This window comes from Nansenia antarctica, assembly GCF_963989245.1.
Source record: "Nansenia antarctica genome assembly, chromosome: 3".
NCBI lineage: Eukaryota > Metazoa > Chordata > Actinopteri > Argentiniformes > Microstomatidae > Nansenia > Nansenia antarctica.
Window position 1 is genome coordinate 5,673,734 of NC_137688.1, and position 15,000 is coordinate 5,688,733.

At 44.8% G+C, this 15,000-nt stretch overlaps 1 protein-coding gene and 1 pseudogene across 2 annotated transcripts in view; one reads left to right on the forward strand and one right to left on the reverse strand.

Annotated features, from left to right (window-relative positions):
* dpf2l (D4, zinc and double PHD fingers family 2, like) overlaps positions 1-9,523 on the forward strand; it is a 9,819-nt gene extending 296 nt beyond the window's left edge. Inside the window, exons 2-11 of the mRNA XM_080525626.1 lie at positions 2,313-2,473; positions 2,975-3,082; positions 3,328-3,521; positions 4,285-4,377; positions 4,499-4,583; positions 4,772-4,906; positions 5,205-5,336; positions 6,641-6,753; positions 7,315-7,396; positions 9,431-9,523. Coding sequence (XP_080381752.1) covers positions 2,313-2,473; positions 2,975-3,082; positions 3,328-3,521; positions 4,285-4,377; positions 4,499-4,583; positions 4,772-4,906; positions 5,205-5,336; positions 6,641-6,753; positions 7,315-7,396; positions 9,431-9,513 — 1,186 coding nt within the window. The 3' untranslated portion in view covers positions 9,514-9,523. The remainder of the gene's footprint in view (positions 1-2,312; positions 2,474-2,974; positions 3,083-3,327; positions 3,522-4,284; positions 4,378-4,498; positions 4,584-4,771; positions 4,907-5,204; positions 5,337-6,640; positions 6,754-7,314; positions 7,397-9,430) is intronic.
* A 2,104-nt stretch (positions 9,524-11,627) lies between these two features.
* Positions 11,628-15,000, reverse strand: part of LOC308153219 (sodium/potassium/calcium exchanger 3-like) — a 16,250-nt pseudogene continuing 12,877 nt past the window's right edge. Inside the window, exons 9-12 of the transcript in view lie at positions 14,950-15,000; positions 14,519-14,631; positions 14,142-14,207; positions 11,628-11,747 (exon numbers count right to left, since the gene is read on the reverse strand). The exon at positions 14,950-15,000 is cut by the window's right edge and continues 64 nt beyond it. The product of the transcript in view is annotated as a sodium/potassium/calcium exchanger 3-like (transcript). The remainder of the gene's footprint in view (positions 11,748-14,141; positions 14,208-14,518; positions 14,632-14,949) is intronic.

The window sequence follows — 15,000 nt, forward strand, 5'->3', positions numbered from 1 at the left end:
CCATCACTCGAACGTTGTAAAAGAAGTTTATTTAGTTGAAGGGTTAGTAATAATGCCCCTTCGTCACGTTTCAGAAAGGTTAGGCCCCGTGGCTTAAGTCAGAGCTAAGCTAAGCTAACGAGCTCGCTGGAGACAAGCCCAGCGCACTGTTCTGCGTTACTATAGTAACAGATTGTTCTGCAGCCTTACTATAGTAACAGATGGGTCCCCTGTCCTGCGTTACTATAGTAACAGATGGGTCCCCTGTCCTGCGTTACTAGTAACAGATTGTTCTGCAGCGTTACTATAGTAACAGATGGGTCCCCTGTCTTGCGTTACTATAGTAACGGATGGGTCCCCTGTCCTGCGTTACTATAGTAACAGATGGGTCCCCTGTCCTGCGTTACTATAGTAACAGATGGGTCCCCTGTCCTGCGTTACTATAGTAACAGATGGGTCCCCTGTCCTGCGTTACTATAGTAACAGATGGGTCCCCTGTCCTGCGTTACTATAGTAACAGATGGGTCCCCTGTCCTGCGTTACTATAGTAACAGATGGGTCACTGTTCTGCGTTACTATAGTAACAGATGGGTCACTGCTCTGCGTTACTATAGTAACAGATGGGTCCCCTGTCCTGCGTTACTATAGTAACAGATGGGTCCCCTGTCCTGTGTTACTATAGTAACAGATGGGTCACTGCTCTGCGTTACTATAGTAACAGATGGGTCACTGTTCTGCGTTACTATAGTAACAGATGGGTCACTGCTCTGCGTTACTATAGTAACAGATGGGTCACTGCTCTGCGTTACTATAGTAACAGATGGGTCACTGTTCTGCGTTACTATAGTAACAGATGGGTCACTGCTCTGCGTTACTATAGTAACAGATGGGTCACTGCTCTGCGTTACTATAGTAACAGATGGGTCACTGCTCTGCGTTACTATAGTAACAGATAGGTCACTGCTCTGCGTTACTATAGTAACAGATGGGTCACTGCTCTGCGTTACTATAGTAACAGATGGGTCACTGCTCTGCGTTACTATAGTAACAGATGGGTCACTGCTCTGCGTTACTAATAGTAACAGATGGGTCTGTTCTGCGTTACTATAGTAACAGATGGGTCTGTTCTGCGTTACTATAGTAACAGATGGGTCACTGCTCTGCGTTACTATAGTAACAGATGGGTCACTGCTCTGCGTTACTATAGTAACAGATGGGTCACTGCTCTGCGTTACTATAGTAACAGATGGGTCACTGTTCTGCGTTACTATAGTAACAGATGGGTCACTGCTCTGCGTTACTATAGTAACAGATGGGTCACTGCTCTGCGTTACTATAGTAACAGATGGGTCACTGCTCTGCGTTACTATAGTAACAGATAGGTCACTGCTCTGCGTTACTATAGTAACAGATGGGTCACTGCTCTGCGTTACTATAGTAACAGATGGGTCACTGCTCTGCGTTACTATAGTAACAGATGGGTCTGTTCTGCGTTACTATAGTAACAGATGGGTCTGTTCTGTGTTACTATAGTAACAGATTGTTCTGCAGCGTTACTATAGTAACAGATTGTTCTGCAGCGTTACTATAGTAACAGATTGGTCCCCTGTGTGAGGAGCCAGCTCGTTTAATGATGGAATTATGGCACGACTAAGTTGTTAAGTCACCGTTTAGTTAAGTTAGCTATCCGATGGAAAAACTTTGGGGATTGTGTTTCTCTTAAGATTAATTCATCTTCATCAACATCCCCCCCTCGGTCTTTGTGCAGCCTAAGATGAGGAGAAAGCCCTGGAGAAATGTCAGTCTCTCTCCCCCCCTCTCTCTGTCTCTCTCTCTCTGTCTCTCTCTCTCTCTCTCTGTCTCTCCCTCCCTCTCTGTCTCTCCCTCCCTCTCTGTCTCTCCCTCCCTCCCTCTGTCTCTCCCTCTCTCTCTGTCTCTCTCTCTGTCTCTCCCTCCCTCTGTCCCTCCCTCCCTCTCTGTCTCTCTCCCTCCCTCCCTCTCTCCCTCCCTCTCTGTCTCTCCCTCTCTCTCCCTCCCCCTCTCTCTGTCTCTCCCTCTCTGTCTCTCTCTCCCTCCCTCTCTATCTCTCTCTCCCTCCCTCTCTATCTCTCTCTCTCCCTCCCTCTCTATCTCTCTCTCTCCCTCCCTCTCTGTCTCTCCCTCCCTCTCTGTCTCTCTGCACATGGCCCTGCACTACCTCAAAATAACATCTTAACCGGAGGAGAGGTTCACCGACTGACTGATCACTGCTTGGTTCCTTGAGGGGGTGGGTGTGTATATACTGTATATATAGAGCCTGATGTTACTGTGCTTGCTTGCCTGCCTGGTTGCAGCCTCGGGGAGCAGTACTATAAGGATGCTATGGAGCAGTGCCACAGCTACAACGCCCGCCTGTGTGCCGAGAGGAGCATCCTCATGCCTTTCCTGGACTCCCAGACGGGCGTTGCTCAGAGCAACTGCTACATCTGGATGGAGAAGAGGCACAGGAGCGCAGGTCAGAACGGAGATGGAGCAGAGCAGACGCCCTCAGGGTTCGACAGGAACGCTTGCCCGGAGCAAGTAAAACAATTCGCCGGGTTTGTTTGCGCGAGCCCGACGACGCTGCTGGATCCTGGATATTTTTACCCGTGTGCAGGAAGAACAACAGACGGCGCAGGTGCCAGACTAGATGATCGTGGAGTGAAGATATTATCAAAGCGTACGGGTGATCGACAGTCGCGTACGCTTTGATAATATCTTCACTCCACGATCATCTAGTCTGGTACCTGCGCCGTCTGTTGTTCTTCCTGCACAAAGGTAAAAATATCCAGGATCCAGCAGCGTCGCCTGGCTCGCACAAACAAACCCCCAAATGTTTTACTTCCTCTGGGCAAGCGTTACTGTCGCACCCTGACCCTCATAGACACACAAGACGCATGTCCATGTTGCTCCAAAAGAGTAGCAGTGTTTAAAAAACTAAACGTAACTCTCCCTTCCGTTGGTTGTTTCTGTGCAGGCATGGCCCCGGGGCAGCTCTATACCTACCCTGCTCGCCGCTGGAGGAAGAAACGGCGCGCCCACCCGCCCGAGGACCCGCGCCTGGCCTTCCCCCCTCTCAAATCAGGTACCACCCTGCACCCCCCCCCCCCCCCCCCCCTCCTCTTGATTATGGCCCTCTCTAACTTATATTTTCTTGTTTTCCCAATTTTCCTACACTACAGTCTATTTGTGGAGATGAACGCTCTCTGACACTGACCCCCCCCCTCTCTCTCCCCCCCCCCCCTCTCTCTCCTTCTCCCTCCCCCCCTCTCTCTCTCTCCTCCCCCCCTGTCTCTCTCCCCCTCCCTCCCTCTCCCTCCCCCTGCGTAGCGGAGTTGGAGTTGAACCTGAAGCGTGACGCCGTGGGCGTGGCGGACGGCAGCAGCCTGGAGGCCCTGCTGAAGGGGGAGCCCCTGGAGAGGAGGAGCCAGCCGGACACTCGGGCCCCCGAGGAAGAGACCGCCGTACCTGAGCCTGTGGCCGCCACGGCCTCCACCCACACCTCCTCTGGCCGCATCCGCAAGGTAAACACACCTGGGAAACGCCTGGGGGGTATTCCATCCACGTCGCTAAAGGACAATCCAGGTTTATTTTGGTAAATCTTGCGAGATTGCCCAAAAAAATCTAGCCTTATTTTGAGAACTCTCGCGAGCCTGGATTTTCCTTTAGCGACGTTGAAGGAATACCCCCCTGGTAAACACCTGGTAAACACCAGGTAAACACACCCAGGGTCAACATCCGCCAGGTAAACACACCCAGGGCTGGACATTAAGCTTGTTCAGGTACTTGTTCAGGTACCTTCGGACGAGTGAACTTATCTTTTACTTGTCCGAGAGCTCAAGTTACTTGTCCAAATACAAAGATTTTTTAAAAAGCAATATATTTGCGATATATTTTCATGCAAATAACAAATAACAAATTTCACTACCATTGATTTGATAATGATGTATCCTTTATATATATATATATTAAAGATTTTTGGCATTTAGCAGACGCCTTTATCCAAAGTGACCTACAACAAATACATTTCTTGTCTAAGAATCTATTCATCAGTCATCGCAATAAAAAGTAACCTGTGCTCGGGCCTGTGGCCATTGGCAGTCACAATGCTAGAAGAAGGTCCTGTCCTCTCCTCTCCTAACCTGAGACCCCCCCTCTCCTCTCCTGTCCTAACCTGAGACCCCCCCTCTCCTCTCCTGTCCTAACCTGTGCCCCCCCCTCTCCTCTCCCTGTATCCTCTCCTGTCCTAACCTGTGCCCCCCCCCTCTCCTCTCACTGCGCCCCCAGAGGGTCCTGGACCACGACGACTACCTGGACGATCTGGACGACGACGACTTCGAGGACGACACCCCCAAGAGACGAGGCAAGGGCAAGTCCAAGGTGAGGACGGTCTCTCCGGTCTCCATGGTTACCCCCGCGAAGGTAGTCAGGACTTCTTCTTTGGTTTCCAGTTGTTAACAGCAGGGTGGGGGGGCTGTTTCCTTTTCCTTCCGGACCGCAGGGCCGCGGCGTGGGCAACGGCAAGAAGAAGCAGGAGGCGGCGGCTGCAGCCATGGAGGAGAGGGACAAACCTTACGCCTGTGACAGTAAGACCTGACCCTACCTTACTACCTGACCCTACCTTACTACCTGACCCCTGACCCTACCTTACTACCTGACCCCCGACCCCACCTTACTACCTGACCCCCGACGGGCTGATATGTGTGCAATGAGTAACGCCATTTATATGTGTGTGTGTGTGTGTGTGTGTGTGTGTGTGTGTGTGTGTGTGTAGTCTGTGGGAAGCGCTATAAGAACCGGCCGGGCCTCAGCTACCACTACACACACTCTCACCTGGCGGAGGAGGAGGGGGAGGACCGCGAGGAGGTGGAGGCCCCGCGCACCCCCCGCAAACCTGAGGAACACAAGAGTGAGTTACACTACTACACACCCTACACCCTACTACACTCCACTACAGCACCAGAATGACTCACCATCAGAGAGGGAGAGAGAGAGAGAGACAGACTGAGAAAGAGAGAAACTGACTACTGTAGACTAGACACAGTGGAGGGGTCAGACATTACAACAGAACAATCCTGCTTGATGCTGAGTGTCTAATCTCTCTTCTGGTTGATGCTGAGTATTTAATCTCTCTTCTTCTCCTCTGGTCTCAGATCCTTGTTGATACTGAGTGTCTAATGTCTCTTCTTCTTCTTCTCTGGTTTCAGCTCCTAAGAAAGGTCCCAACGGCCTGGCCCTCCCCAACGACTACTGCGACTTCTGTCTGGGAGACTCCACCATGAACCAGAAGACCGGCCAATCGGAGGAGCTGGTGTCGTGCTCCGACTGCGGCCGCTCAGGTATGAAGCCCCTCCTCCCTCTGACGTCCATATATGGTGTTGTGTTATACGCTGTCCTCTGACGTCCATATATGGTGTTGTGTTATACGCTGTCCTCTGACCTGACGTCCATATATGGTGTTGTGTTATACGCTGTCCTCTGACGTCCATATATGGTGTTGTGTTATACGCTGTCTTCTGACCTGACGTCCATATATGGTGTTGTGTTATACGCTGTCCTCTGACCTGACGTCCATATATGGTGTTGTGTTATACGCTGTCTTCTGACCTGACGTCCATATATGGTGTTGTGTTATACGCTGTCCCCTGACGTCCATATATGGTGTTGTGTTATACGCTGTCCTCTGACGTCCATATATGGTGTTGTGTTATACGCTGTCCTCTGACCTGACGTCCATATATGGTGTTGTGTTATACGCTGTCCCCTGACGTCCATATATGGTGTTGTGTTATACGCTGTCCTCTGACGTCCATATATGGTGTTGTGTTATACGCTGTCCCCTGACGTCCATATATGGTGTTGTGTTATACGCTGTCCTCTGACGTCCATATATGGTGTTGTGTTATACGCTGTCCCCTGACGTCCATATATGGTGTTGTGTTATACGCTGTCCTCTGACGTCCATATATGGTGTTGTGTTATACGCTGTCCCCTGACGTCCATATATGGTGTTGTGTTATACACTGTCCCCTGACATCCATATATGGTGTTGTGTTATACGCTGTCCTCTGACGTCCATATATGGTGTTGTGTTATACGCTGTCCTCTGACATCCATATATGGTGTTGTGTTATACGCTGTCCTCTGACATCCATATATCAGGGTTTCCGCGCTGGTCTTAAAAAGCCTTAAAGTCTAAAATCCAGCAATCCGATCTTGAGATCTTGAATATAGAGATTGGCTAAAATCGGTCAAAAAAAAGAGATTAGGTTGTCCTGCAAGGAAGCTTTTGTGCACTTTGTTCTCTTCACGTTTAAGTGACTTTCTACAGTTAACTGTTAATGTTAATACATTTACTTTTGAAATGTTTTATTATGGGACTTATTTATTATATATATTTTATCCGTCAGACTTTTTTGTCTGTCTGGCAGTGAAATCCCTAATTTCATCACCTCGAGGATGACAAAAAGCTATCACGTGGTGTCACAAATAGGTCTAAAATTATATTCAAAAAGGTCTAAAATAGGTATTAAATTTGAGTTGTTGAAACTTGTCGGAACCCTGATATATGGTGTTGTGTTATACGCTGTCCTCTGGCGATTGTTGTGTGTCCTGAGCATCTCTGTCTCTCCCCTCCCCCCAGGTCACCCGTCCTGCCTGCAGTTCACGGCGGTGATGATGGCGGCGGTGAAGCAGTACCGCTGGCAGTGCATCGAGTGCAAATGCTGCAACGTCTGTGGAACCTCGGAGAACGACGTGAGTGTGGCGTAGTCGGCGGGGTCACACACACACACATATACACGCACACACACACATATAGACACACACACATACACACACACACACATAGACATACATACACGCACACATACAGACATACATACACACACATACAGACACACACACACTTTGTTTTCCCCCGGGTCATCTCTACCCTGTCTGTCTCAATCAGTAACATGTATCTGTGTAGCATGTTTCACATCCTCCTCTGGATGGACAGTTACATTGTTACATAACATTTGAACCATTTTAGCAGACGCTTTTATTCAAAGCGACTTACAGTTGGAGATTACAGGGGATTTGAACTCATGACCCTCTGATCACCAGTCCAACTCACTAGTATCCACTAGATTAGATTAGATTCAACTTTATTGTCATTGCACAGTCCAAATACCAGACAAGGAAAGGCAGTGTCCACCACCACCCCTCCTCTCTCTCTGAGGTCATTCTGACCCCTCTCTCTCTGAGGTCATTCTGACCCCTCTCTCTCTGAGGTCATTCTGACCGTGGTGTGTTCTCCTCTCTCTCCTCTCTCAGGACCAGCTGCTGTTCTGTGACGACTGTGACCGGGGCTACCACATGTACTGCCTCAGCCCCCCCATGACGGAGCCCCCAGAGGGTAAGAGAACCCCCAGACACCCCCTCTTTAACAACACCCCCTCTTTAATAACACCCCCTCTTTAACAACACCCCCTCTTTAATAACACCCCCTCTTTAACAACACCCCCTCTTTAATAACACCCCCTCTTTAACAACACCCACTCTTTAACAACACCCCCTCTTTAATAACACCCCCTCTTTAACAACACCCCCTCTTTAACAACACCCCCTCTTTAATAACACCCCCTCTTTAATAACACCCCCTCTTTAATAACACCCCCTCTTTAACAACACCCCCTCTTTAACAACACCCCCTCTTTAACAACACCCCCTCTTTAATAACACCCCCTCTTTAACAACACCTGCTCTTTAATAACACCCCCTCTTTAATAACACCCCCTCTTTAATAACACCCCCTCTTTAATAACACCCCCTCTTTAATAACACCCCCTCTTTAATAACACCCCCTCTTTAATAACACCCCCTCTTTAATAACACCCCCTCTTTAATAACACCCCCTCTTTAACAACACCCCCTCTTTAACAACACCCCCTCTTTAATAACACCCCCTCTTTAATAACACCCCCTCTTTAATAACACCCCCTCTTTAACAACACCCCCTCTTTAACAACACCCCCTCTTTAATAACACCCCCTCTTTAACAACACCCCCTCTTTAATAACACCCCCTCTTTAACAACACCCCCTCTTTAATAACACCCCCTCTTTAACAACATCCCCTCTTTAATAACACCCCCTCTTTAACAACACCCCCTCTTTAATAACACCCCCTCTTTAACAACACCCCCTCTTTAATAACACCCCCTCTTTAACAACACCCCCTCTTTAACAACACTCCCTCTTTAACAACACTCCCTCTTTAATAACACCCCCTCTTTAACAACACTCCCTCTTTAATAACACCCCCTCTTTAACAACACCCCCTCTTTAACAACACCCCCTCTTTAACAACACCCCCTCTTTAACAACACCCCCTCTTTAATAACACCCCCTCTTTAACAACACCCCCTCTTTAACAACACTCCCTCTTTAACAACACTCCCTCTTTAATAACACCCCCTCTTTAACAACACCCCCTCTTTAACAACACCTCTTTAACAACACTCCCTCTTTAATAACACCCCCTCTTTAATAACACCCCCTCTTTAACAACACCCCCTCTTTAACAACACCTCTTTAACAACACTCCCTCTTTAATAACACCCCCTCTTTAATAACACCCCCTCTTTAACAACACTCCCTCTTTAATAACACCCCCTCTTTAACAACACCCCCTCTTTAATAACACCCCCTCTTTAATAACACCCCCTCTTTAACAACACCCCCTCTTTAACAACACTCCCTCTTTAATAACACCCCCTCTTTAATAACACCCCCTCTTTAATAACACCCCCTCTTTAACAACACCCCCTCTTTAACAACACCCCCTCTTTAACAACACTCCCTCTTTAATAACACCCCCTCTTTAACAACACCCTCTCTTTAACAACACCCCCTCTTTAATAACACCCCCTCTTTAATAACACCCCCTCTTTAACAACACCCCCTCTTTAACAACACCCCCTCTTTAACAACACCCCCTCTTTAATAACACCCCCTCTTTAACAACACCCCCTCTTTAACAACACCCCCTCTTTAACAACATCCCCTCTTTAATAACACCCCCTCTTTAACAACACCCCCTCTTTAATAACATCCCCTCTTTAATAACACTCCCTCTTTAACAACATCCCCTCTTTAACAACATCCCCTCTTTAATAACACCCCCTCTTTAACAACACCCCCTCTTTAATAACACCCCCTCTTTAATAACACCCCCTCTTTAACAACACCCCCTCTTTAATAACACCCCCTCTTTAATAACACCCCCTCTTTACCTCAGTAACAAGCTGCTCTGACAGGGGAAAACCCTTTGGAGCTTGTAGTGATTTGCTCTGTTCGTTTCTTCACCTTGTGTATGTGTGTCTGTGTGTGTCTGTCTGTCTGTCTGTGTGTGTGTGTGTGTGTGTGTGTGTGTGTGTGTGTGTTTACAGGAAGTTGGAGTTGTCATCTCTGCCTGGCTCTACTCAAGGACAAGGCGTCCATCTACCAGCAGAACCAGAGCACCCCTGAGTGACCCCCCCCCCAACAGGAAAGGCCTTGTTGCCCCCCGGGTGGAGGAGAGAGGAGAGAGAAGTCTTCTCAGTCATCACCACCGCCCTGTCAGCAAGACCCCCCCCCCCCCCACACACACACACACCTCCCACCCCCAGCTCGTATCCCTCTCGGACTGTTACACACTCTGCAGAGACCACAGTAACCATAGTAACCACTGTCAACACAGAGTTCACATTAGCAAGAGGATTAGCATCTGAGCTAATTATCCCCCTCCACCGCCCCCCCCCCCCCACACACACACACACACACACACACACACACACACACATACACTCATCCCTCCCTCCCATCCATCCATCCCCATATATGGTGTGGACTGCTTAAAAAACAAGCAGTGTGTTTGATTTGTTGCCAAATTATCTATTTTTACTTGTTGGAAGAAGAAGAAGAAGAGAAGAAGAAAAAAAAAAAAACGACACGTATATCGGTTTCAAAATATGATGGATAGAAGAAGTCTTTGAGGGGTATTCAGTAAAGAAGAAGTCTTTGAGGGGTGTTCGTGGTGGACTTTTGTAGTGAAGTTTGTCTGTGTACTTCTTTATGATGTTTTAGAACATTGTCTCTTGAAAGGGGCGGTCCTGTCCTGCAGGAGCGTTTGGAAGGAGCCTCTTGGTGCCAAGGTCTATTAGACATGAAACCACACACTCGCTGTGGTGACTTGAGTTCCACCTCACTGCTGGCCTGGTCTCCACATCACAACAGAACAGCTCTCTCTCTCTCTCTCTCTCTCTCTCTCTCTCTCTCTCAACTGTCACCTCTGGATGGTTCATGTAGCTGTTCTATCATTTCTGTGCCACGGGGGGACATTGCATGCATTGCACCTGTACTTGAGTACGAACGCACACAGACACTCTCACGATTCTTTACACTTGTTGATTTTTTTTTTTCTTTTTTTTTTTTTTTTTTTACATTTTTATATATCACTTGATATTCCATGGGGATTGGGATTTTTTCTAGTAGAATTTTGTAAAGTATAATAATAGCTAACATCAATGGAGAACATAAAAGCATAGCTACTAACACGCTGTCTGTACTGTATGACCTTTTTCTATTTGTTTTGACAGTGACATTTTTGAATTTCTTTTGTGATATTATCATGTTATCATGACTTCCATAATATGAGTATTTGTTATGGTAAAAATTATGTACTTTGTGTATTTTTTATTTACGTTTCTTTGGTATTGAAACTGCTTTTGCCCTATTAAAATATCCATGTATCTAATAAAATATGTTTGTCATATGTCAAACTGTTTTATGGAAGTAGCATTCTGTTAGCGAACTGCAATGCCTGACACAGACATCTCACAGAACTTGGATGGGCTGCATTCAGGAAGCTAGGACTGAGGGAGACAGCGTCACTGACTTGCACAGACCGTGGTATTTATTTCACTCAACAAAACACTAATTTCTCTGAACACAAGAATGAAATGCTGGTCAGTATTTACACAGCCAAGACAACAAAGGTGGGCTGCAGTCATCAATGCAATAATGACTGAATGGAACATGCTGTACACACACAACTACACGCATGTAGGAGTGACGCCACTAACATGTACATACACATGTATGATCATCAGCTCATCATCAGATCAGGCCAACACTGAAAGCGACGCAATTGTGGGTCTTGACACTTTTTTTCTTTCCTTCAAATTCAAAAGAACATCATCAGTCATCGTTACTGAAAATGCTGGACACAAATTTCGATGCCTTTTATAAATTCATTGTGCGAAGTGCATCAGTGTTATCCCTTGGCCCTCCTAAGGTATCACAAACATTGGTGGGGTGCTTTTGTATAAAACTATGTAAAATACTTTTAGGTTTGTAACATTTATGAAAGATGAAAGCGGAAGTGTTTTCCGTCAATCAATCTAATAATATTCATAAATTATTTATATATATTATTTCAATGCTAATTCACCTATATACCCGTACATATGATACAACTAATCAATACTGGCAAAAGTGCATGTAGAAACACATTTACTAGTATCACAATTATATTAAAGTGTGTGTGTGTGTCCTAGAGCTGCTCAAAGGCGACAGAGCAGAGCAGGAACAGGACGTAGAGGAACATCAGACCCACTCCCAGCCTGCGGTCCAGACGGAGCAGACCAGGAACAGGACGTAGAGGAGCATCAGACCCACTCCCAGCCTGCGGTCCAGACGCCAGTGGTTCAGATGGACACTCATGATCTGCAGAGGGACAACAGAACATTACCATTACATTACCATTACAGTACATTACCATTACAGTACATTAACATTACCATGACAGTACATTAACTTACATTACATTTACACTAACATTACCATTACAGTACATTAACATTACATTACCATTACAGTACATTAACATTACTGTACATTTAAATTACCATTACAGTACATTACCATTACAGTACATTACCGTAACATTAACATTACGTTTACATTACATTACATGAACATTACCATGACAGTACACTACCATTACCATTAACATTACATTACCATTACATTAACATTACAGTACATTACCATTACATTAAAATTACATTAACATTACATTTACATTAACTTACATTACATTAACATTACATTAACATAACTTTTACATAACCTTTACATTACCTTTACATTACCTTTACATTACCTTTACATTTACATTACCTTTACATTTACATTACCTTTACATTACATTACATCATATTACCATAACATTACCATTACATTTACATTACCTTTACATTACATTACATAATATTACCATAACATTACCATAACATTACATTTCCATAACATTACCATTACATAACAATACCACAACATTACCATAACATTACATTTCCATAACATTACATTTCCATAACATTACCATAACATTACCATAACATTACATTTCCATAACATTACCATAACATTACCATAACATTGCATTTCCATAACATTACATTTCCATAACATTTCCATAACATTACCATAACATTGCCATAACATTACCATAACATTACATTTCCATAACATTACCGTAACATTTCCATAACATTAGTTATGGTAATGTTATGGTAATGTTATGGTAATGAAATGTTATGGAAATGTAATGTCATGGAAATGTTATGGTAATGTTATTGAAATGTTATGGAAATGTAATGTTATGGTAATGTTATTGAAATGTTATGGAAATGTAATGGTATGGTAATGTTATGGAAATGTAATCTTATGGAAATGTAATGTTATGGTAATGTTATTGAAATGTAATGTTATGGAAATGTAATGGTATGGTACTGTTATGGAAATGTAATGTTATGGTAATGTTATGGTAATGTTATGGTAATGTTATGGTAATGTTATGGTAATGTTATGTTATGGAAATGTAATGTTATGGTAATGTTATGGAAATGTATGTTATGGTAATGTTATGGTAATGTTATGGTATGGAAATGTTATGTTATGGAAATGTTATGGAAATGTAATGTTATGGTAATGTTATTGAAATGTAATGTTATGGAAATGTAATGTTATGGTAATGCTATTGAAATGTAATGTTATGGAAATGTAATGTTATGGTAATGTTATGGAAATGTAATGTTACGGTAATGTTATGGAAATGTATGTTATGGAAATAGATAGATAGATAGATAGATATAGATAGATAGATAGATAGATAGATAGACTTTATTTGTCATTGTTACAGTACAGGTACCAAACAACGAAATTTAGGAGGGGAGGCTCCCCTGGTGTTTAGGAAAGGAAAAAGAAACACATTTTGGAAAAAGCATAGATGCATAAAATCACAAGAAGGTAAGGAGCTGGTTTACATCAATATGTAAATGTAATGTTATTGAAATGTAATGTTATGGTAATGTTATGGAAATGTATGTTATGGTAATGTAATGTTATGGAAATGTATGTTATGGTAATGTAATGTTATGGTAATGTTATGGTAATGTTATGGAAATGTATGTTATGGTAATGTAATGGTAATGTTATGGAAATGTAATGTAATGGTAATGTTATGGAAATGTTATGGAGATGTAATGTTATGGTAATGTTATGGAATTGTTACTGCAATGTAATGTTATGGTAATGTTATGGTAATGTTATGGTAATGTAAAGGTAATGTAATGTAATGTTTTGTCTAAGAAAGTGAATCATCTATCCATCAGTCATACAAAATAATATTCTATGCCAAAACCAGGCAGTCACAATGCTAGAAGAAGGAAGACTCTTTGTAGTGTAGTAGATAAACTGTACAGGGAGGTAGTGGGGACGAGGAGCTCTGCTGCTGGGATGCTGCTAATGAGTGGCACGTCGTGCGTGTTTTTCTATTGTAGTTGTCGTGGTTCATCTCAAATTGTAATAATTCATCATTGTGATTGTTATTATGATTATGATGATTATGATGATCATTATTAGGCTGTTTGGGTGCCCTCTCCCGGGTGTGCGTGTACGTAGCGGTAGAAATCGGAGGACGGTCTCATTGTACGTAATGCATGGGACGTAGGCAGGAACCGTATCAAAATCCCTCATTCTGTTCCATGCATTACAATGAGCCCGTCCTCCGATTTCTACCTCCACCAGCCTCCCCCCTGGTCCAGCTATACTCACAGTGAGAAGGACGGAGGCCAACAGCAGGATGACAGAGTACACCAGACCTTTACTGTTAATGGCCACCTGGCAACACAGAAACACACACACACACACACAAAAAAAAAACACTCAGCCTCTTACTGGAAAACGGTCATCTGGCAACCAGCAGGAGAACAACAATGAACACCTTCTTGTTGATGAGCTTCTGGCAACAAACACGGAGAAAACAACAATACTCAAGGTTCTTTTCATAAATAACTAACTAAGAATATCTGGCAACCGGGAAAACACTTAACAGAGCTCTCTGGCTTTGGCACACGGAGACGCGGAGAAATAACGGACAATAATGGACAATAAGGGACACAAAATGTCGGTTGAAACAGAGAGGGCCTCACCTCAGAGCCGTAGTCCACCACCAGGAGGCGCAGGGCCCAGGGGAAGCCCAGGCCCAGCAGCACGTCAAAGATGTTACTGCCGATGGAGTTAGACACGGCCATGTCCCCCATACCTACCACACACACACACACACACACACACACACACACACACACATGATAGAGTTAGACACGGCCATGTCCCCCATACCTACCACACACACACACACACGCACACGCACACGCACACACACACACACACAGACACACACACACACACACACCTTGCCGGGCCACTATGAGGCTGGCCATGCAGTCACACACACACACACACACACACACACACACACACACAGCACACACGCACCACACACACACACACACACACACACACACCTTGCCGGGCCACTATGAGGCTGGCCATGCAGTCACACACACACACACACACACACCTTGCCGGGCCACTATGAGGCTGGCCATGCAGTCAGGCACGCTGGTGCCGG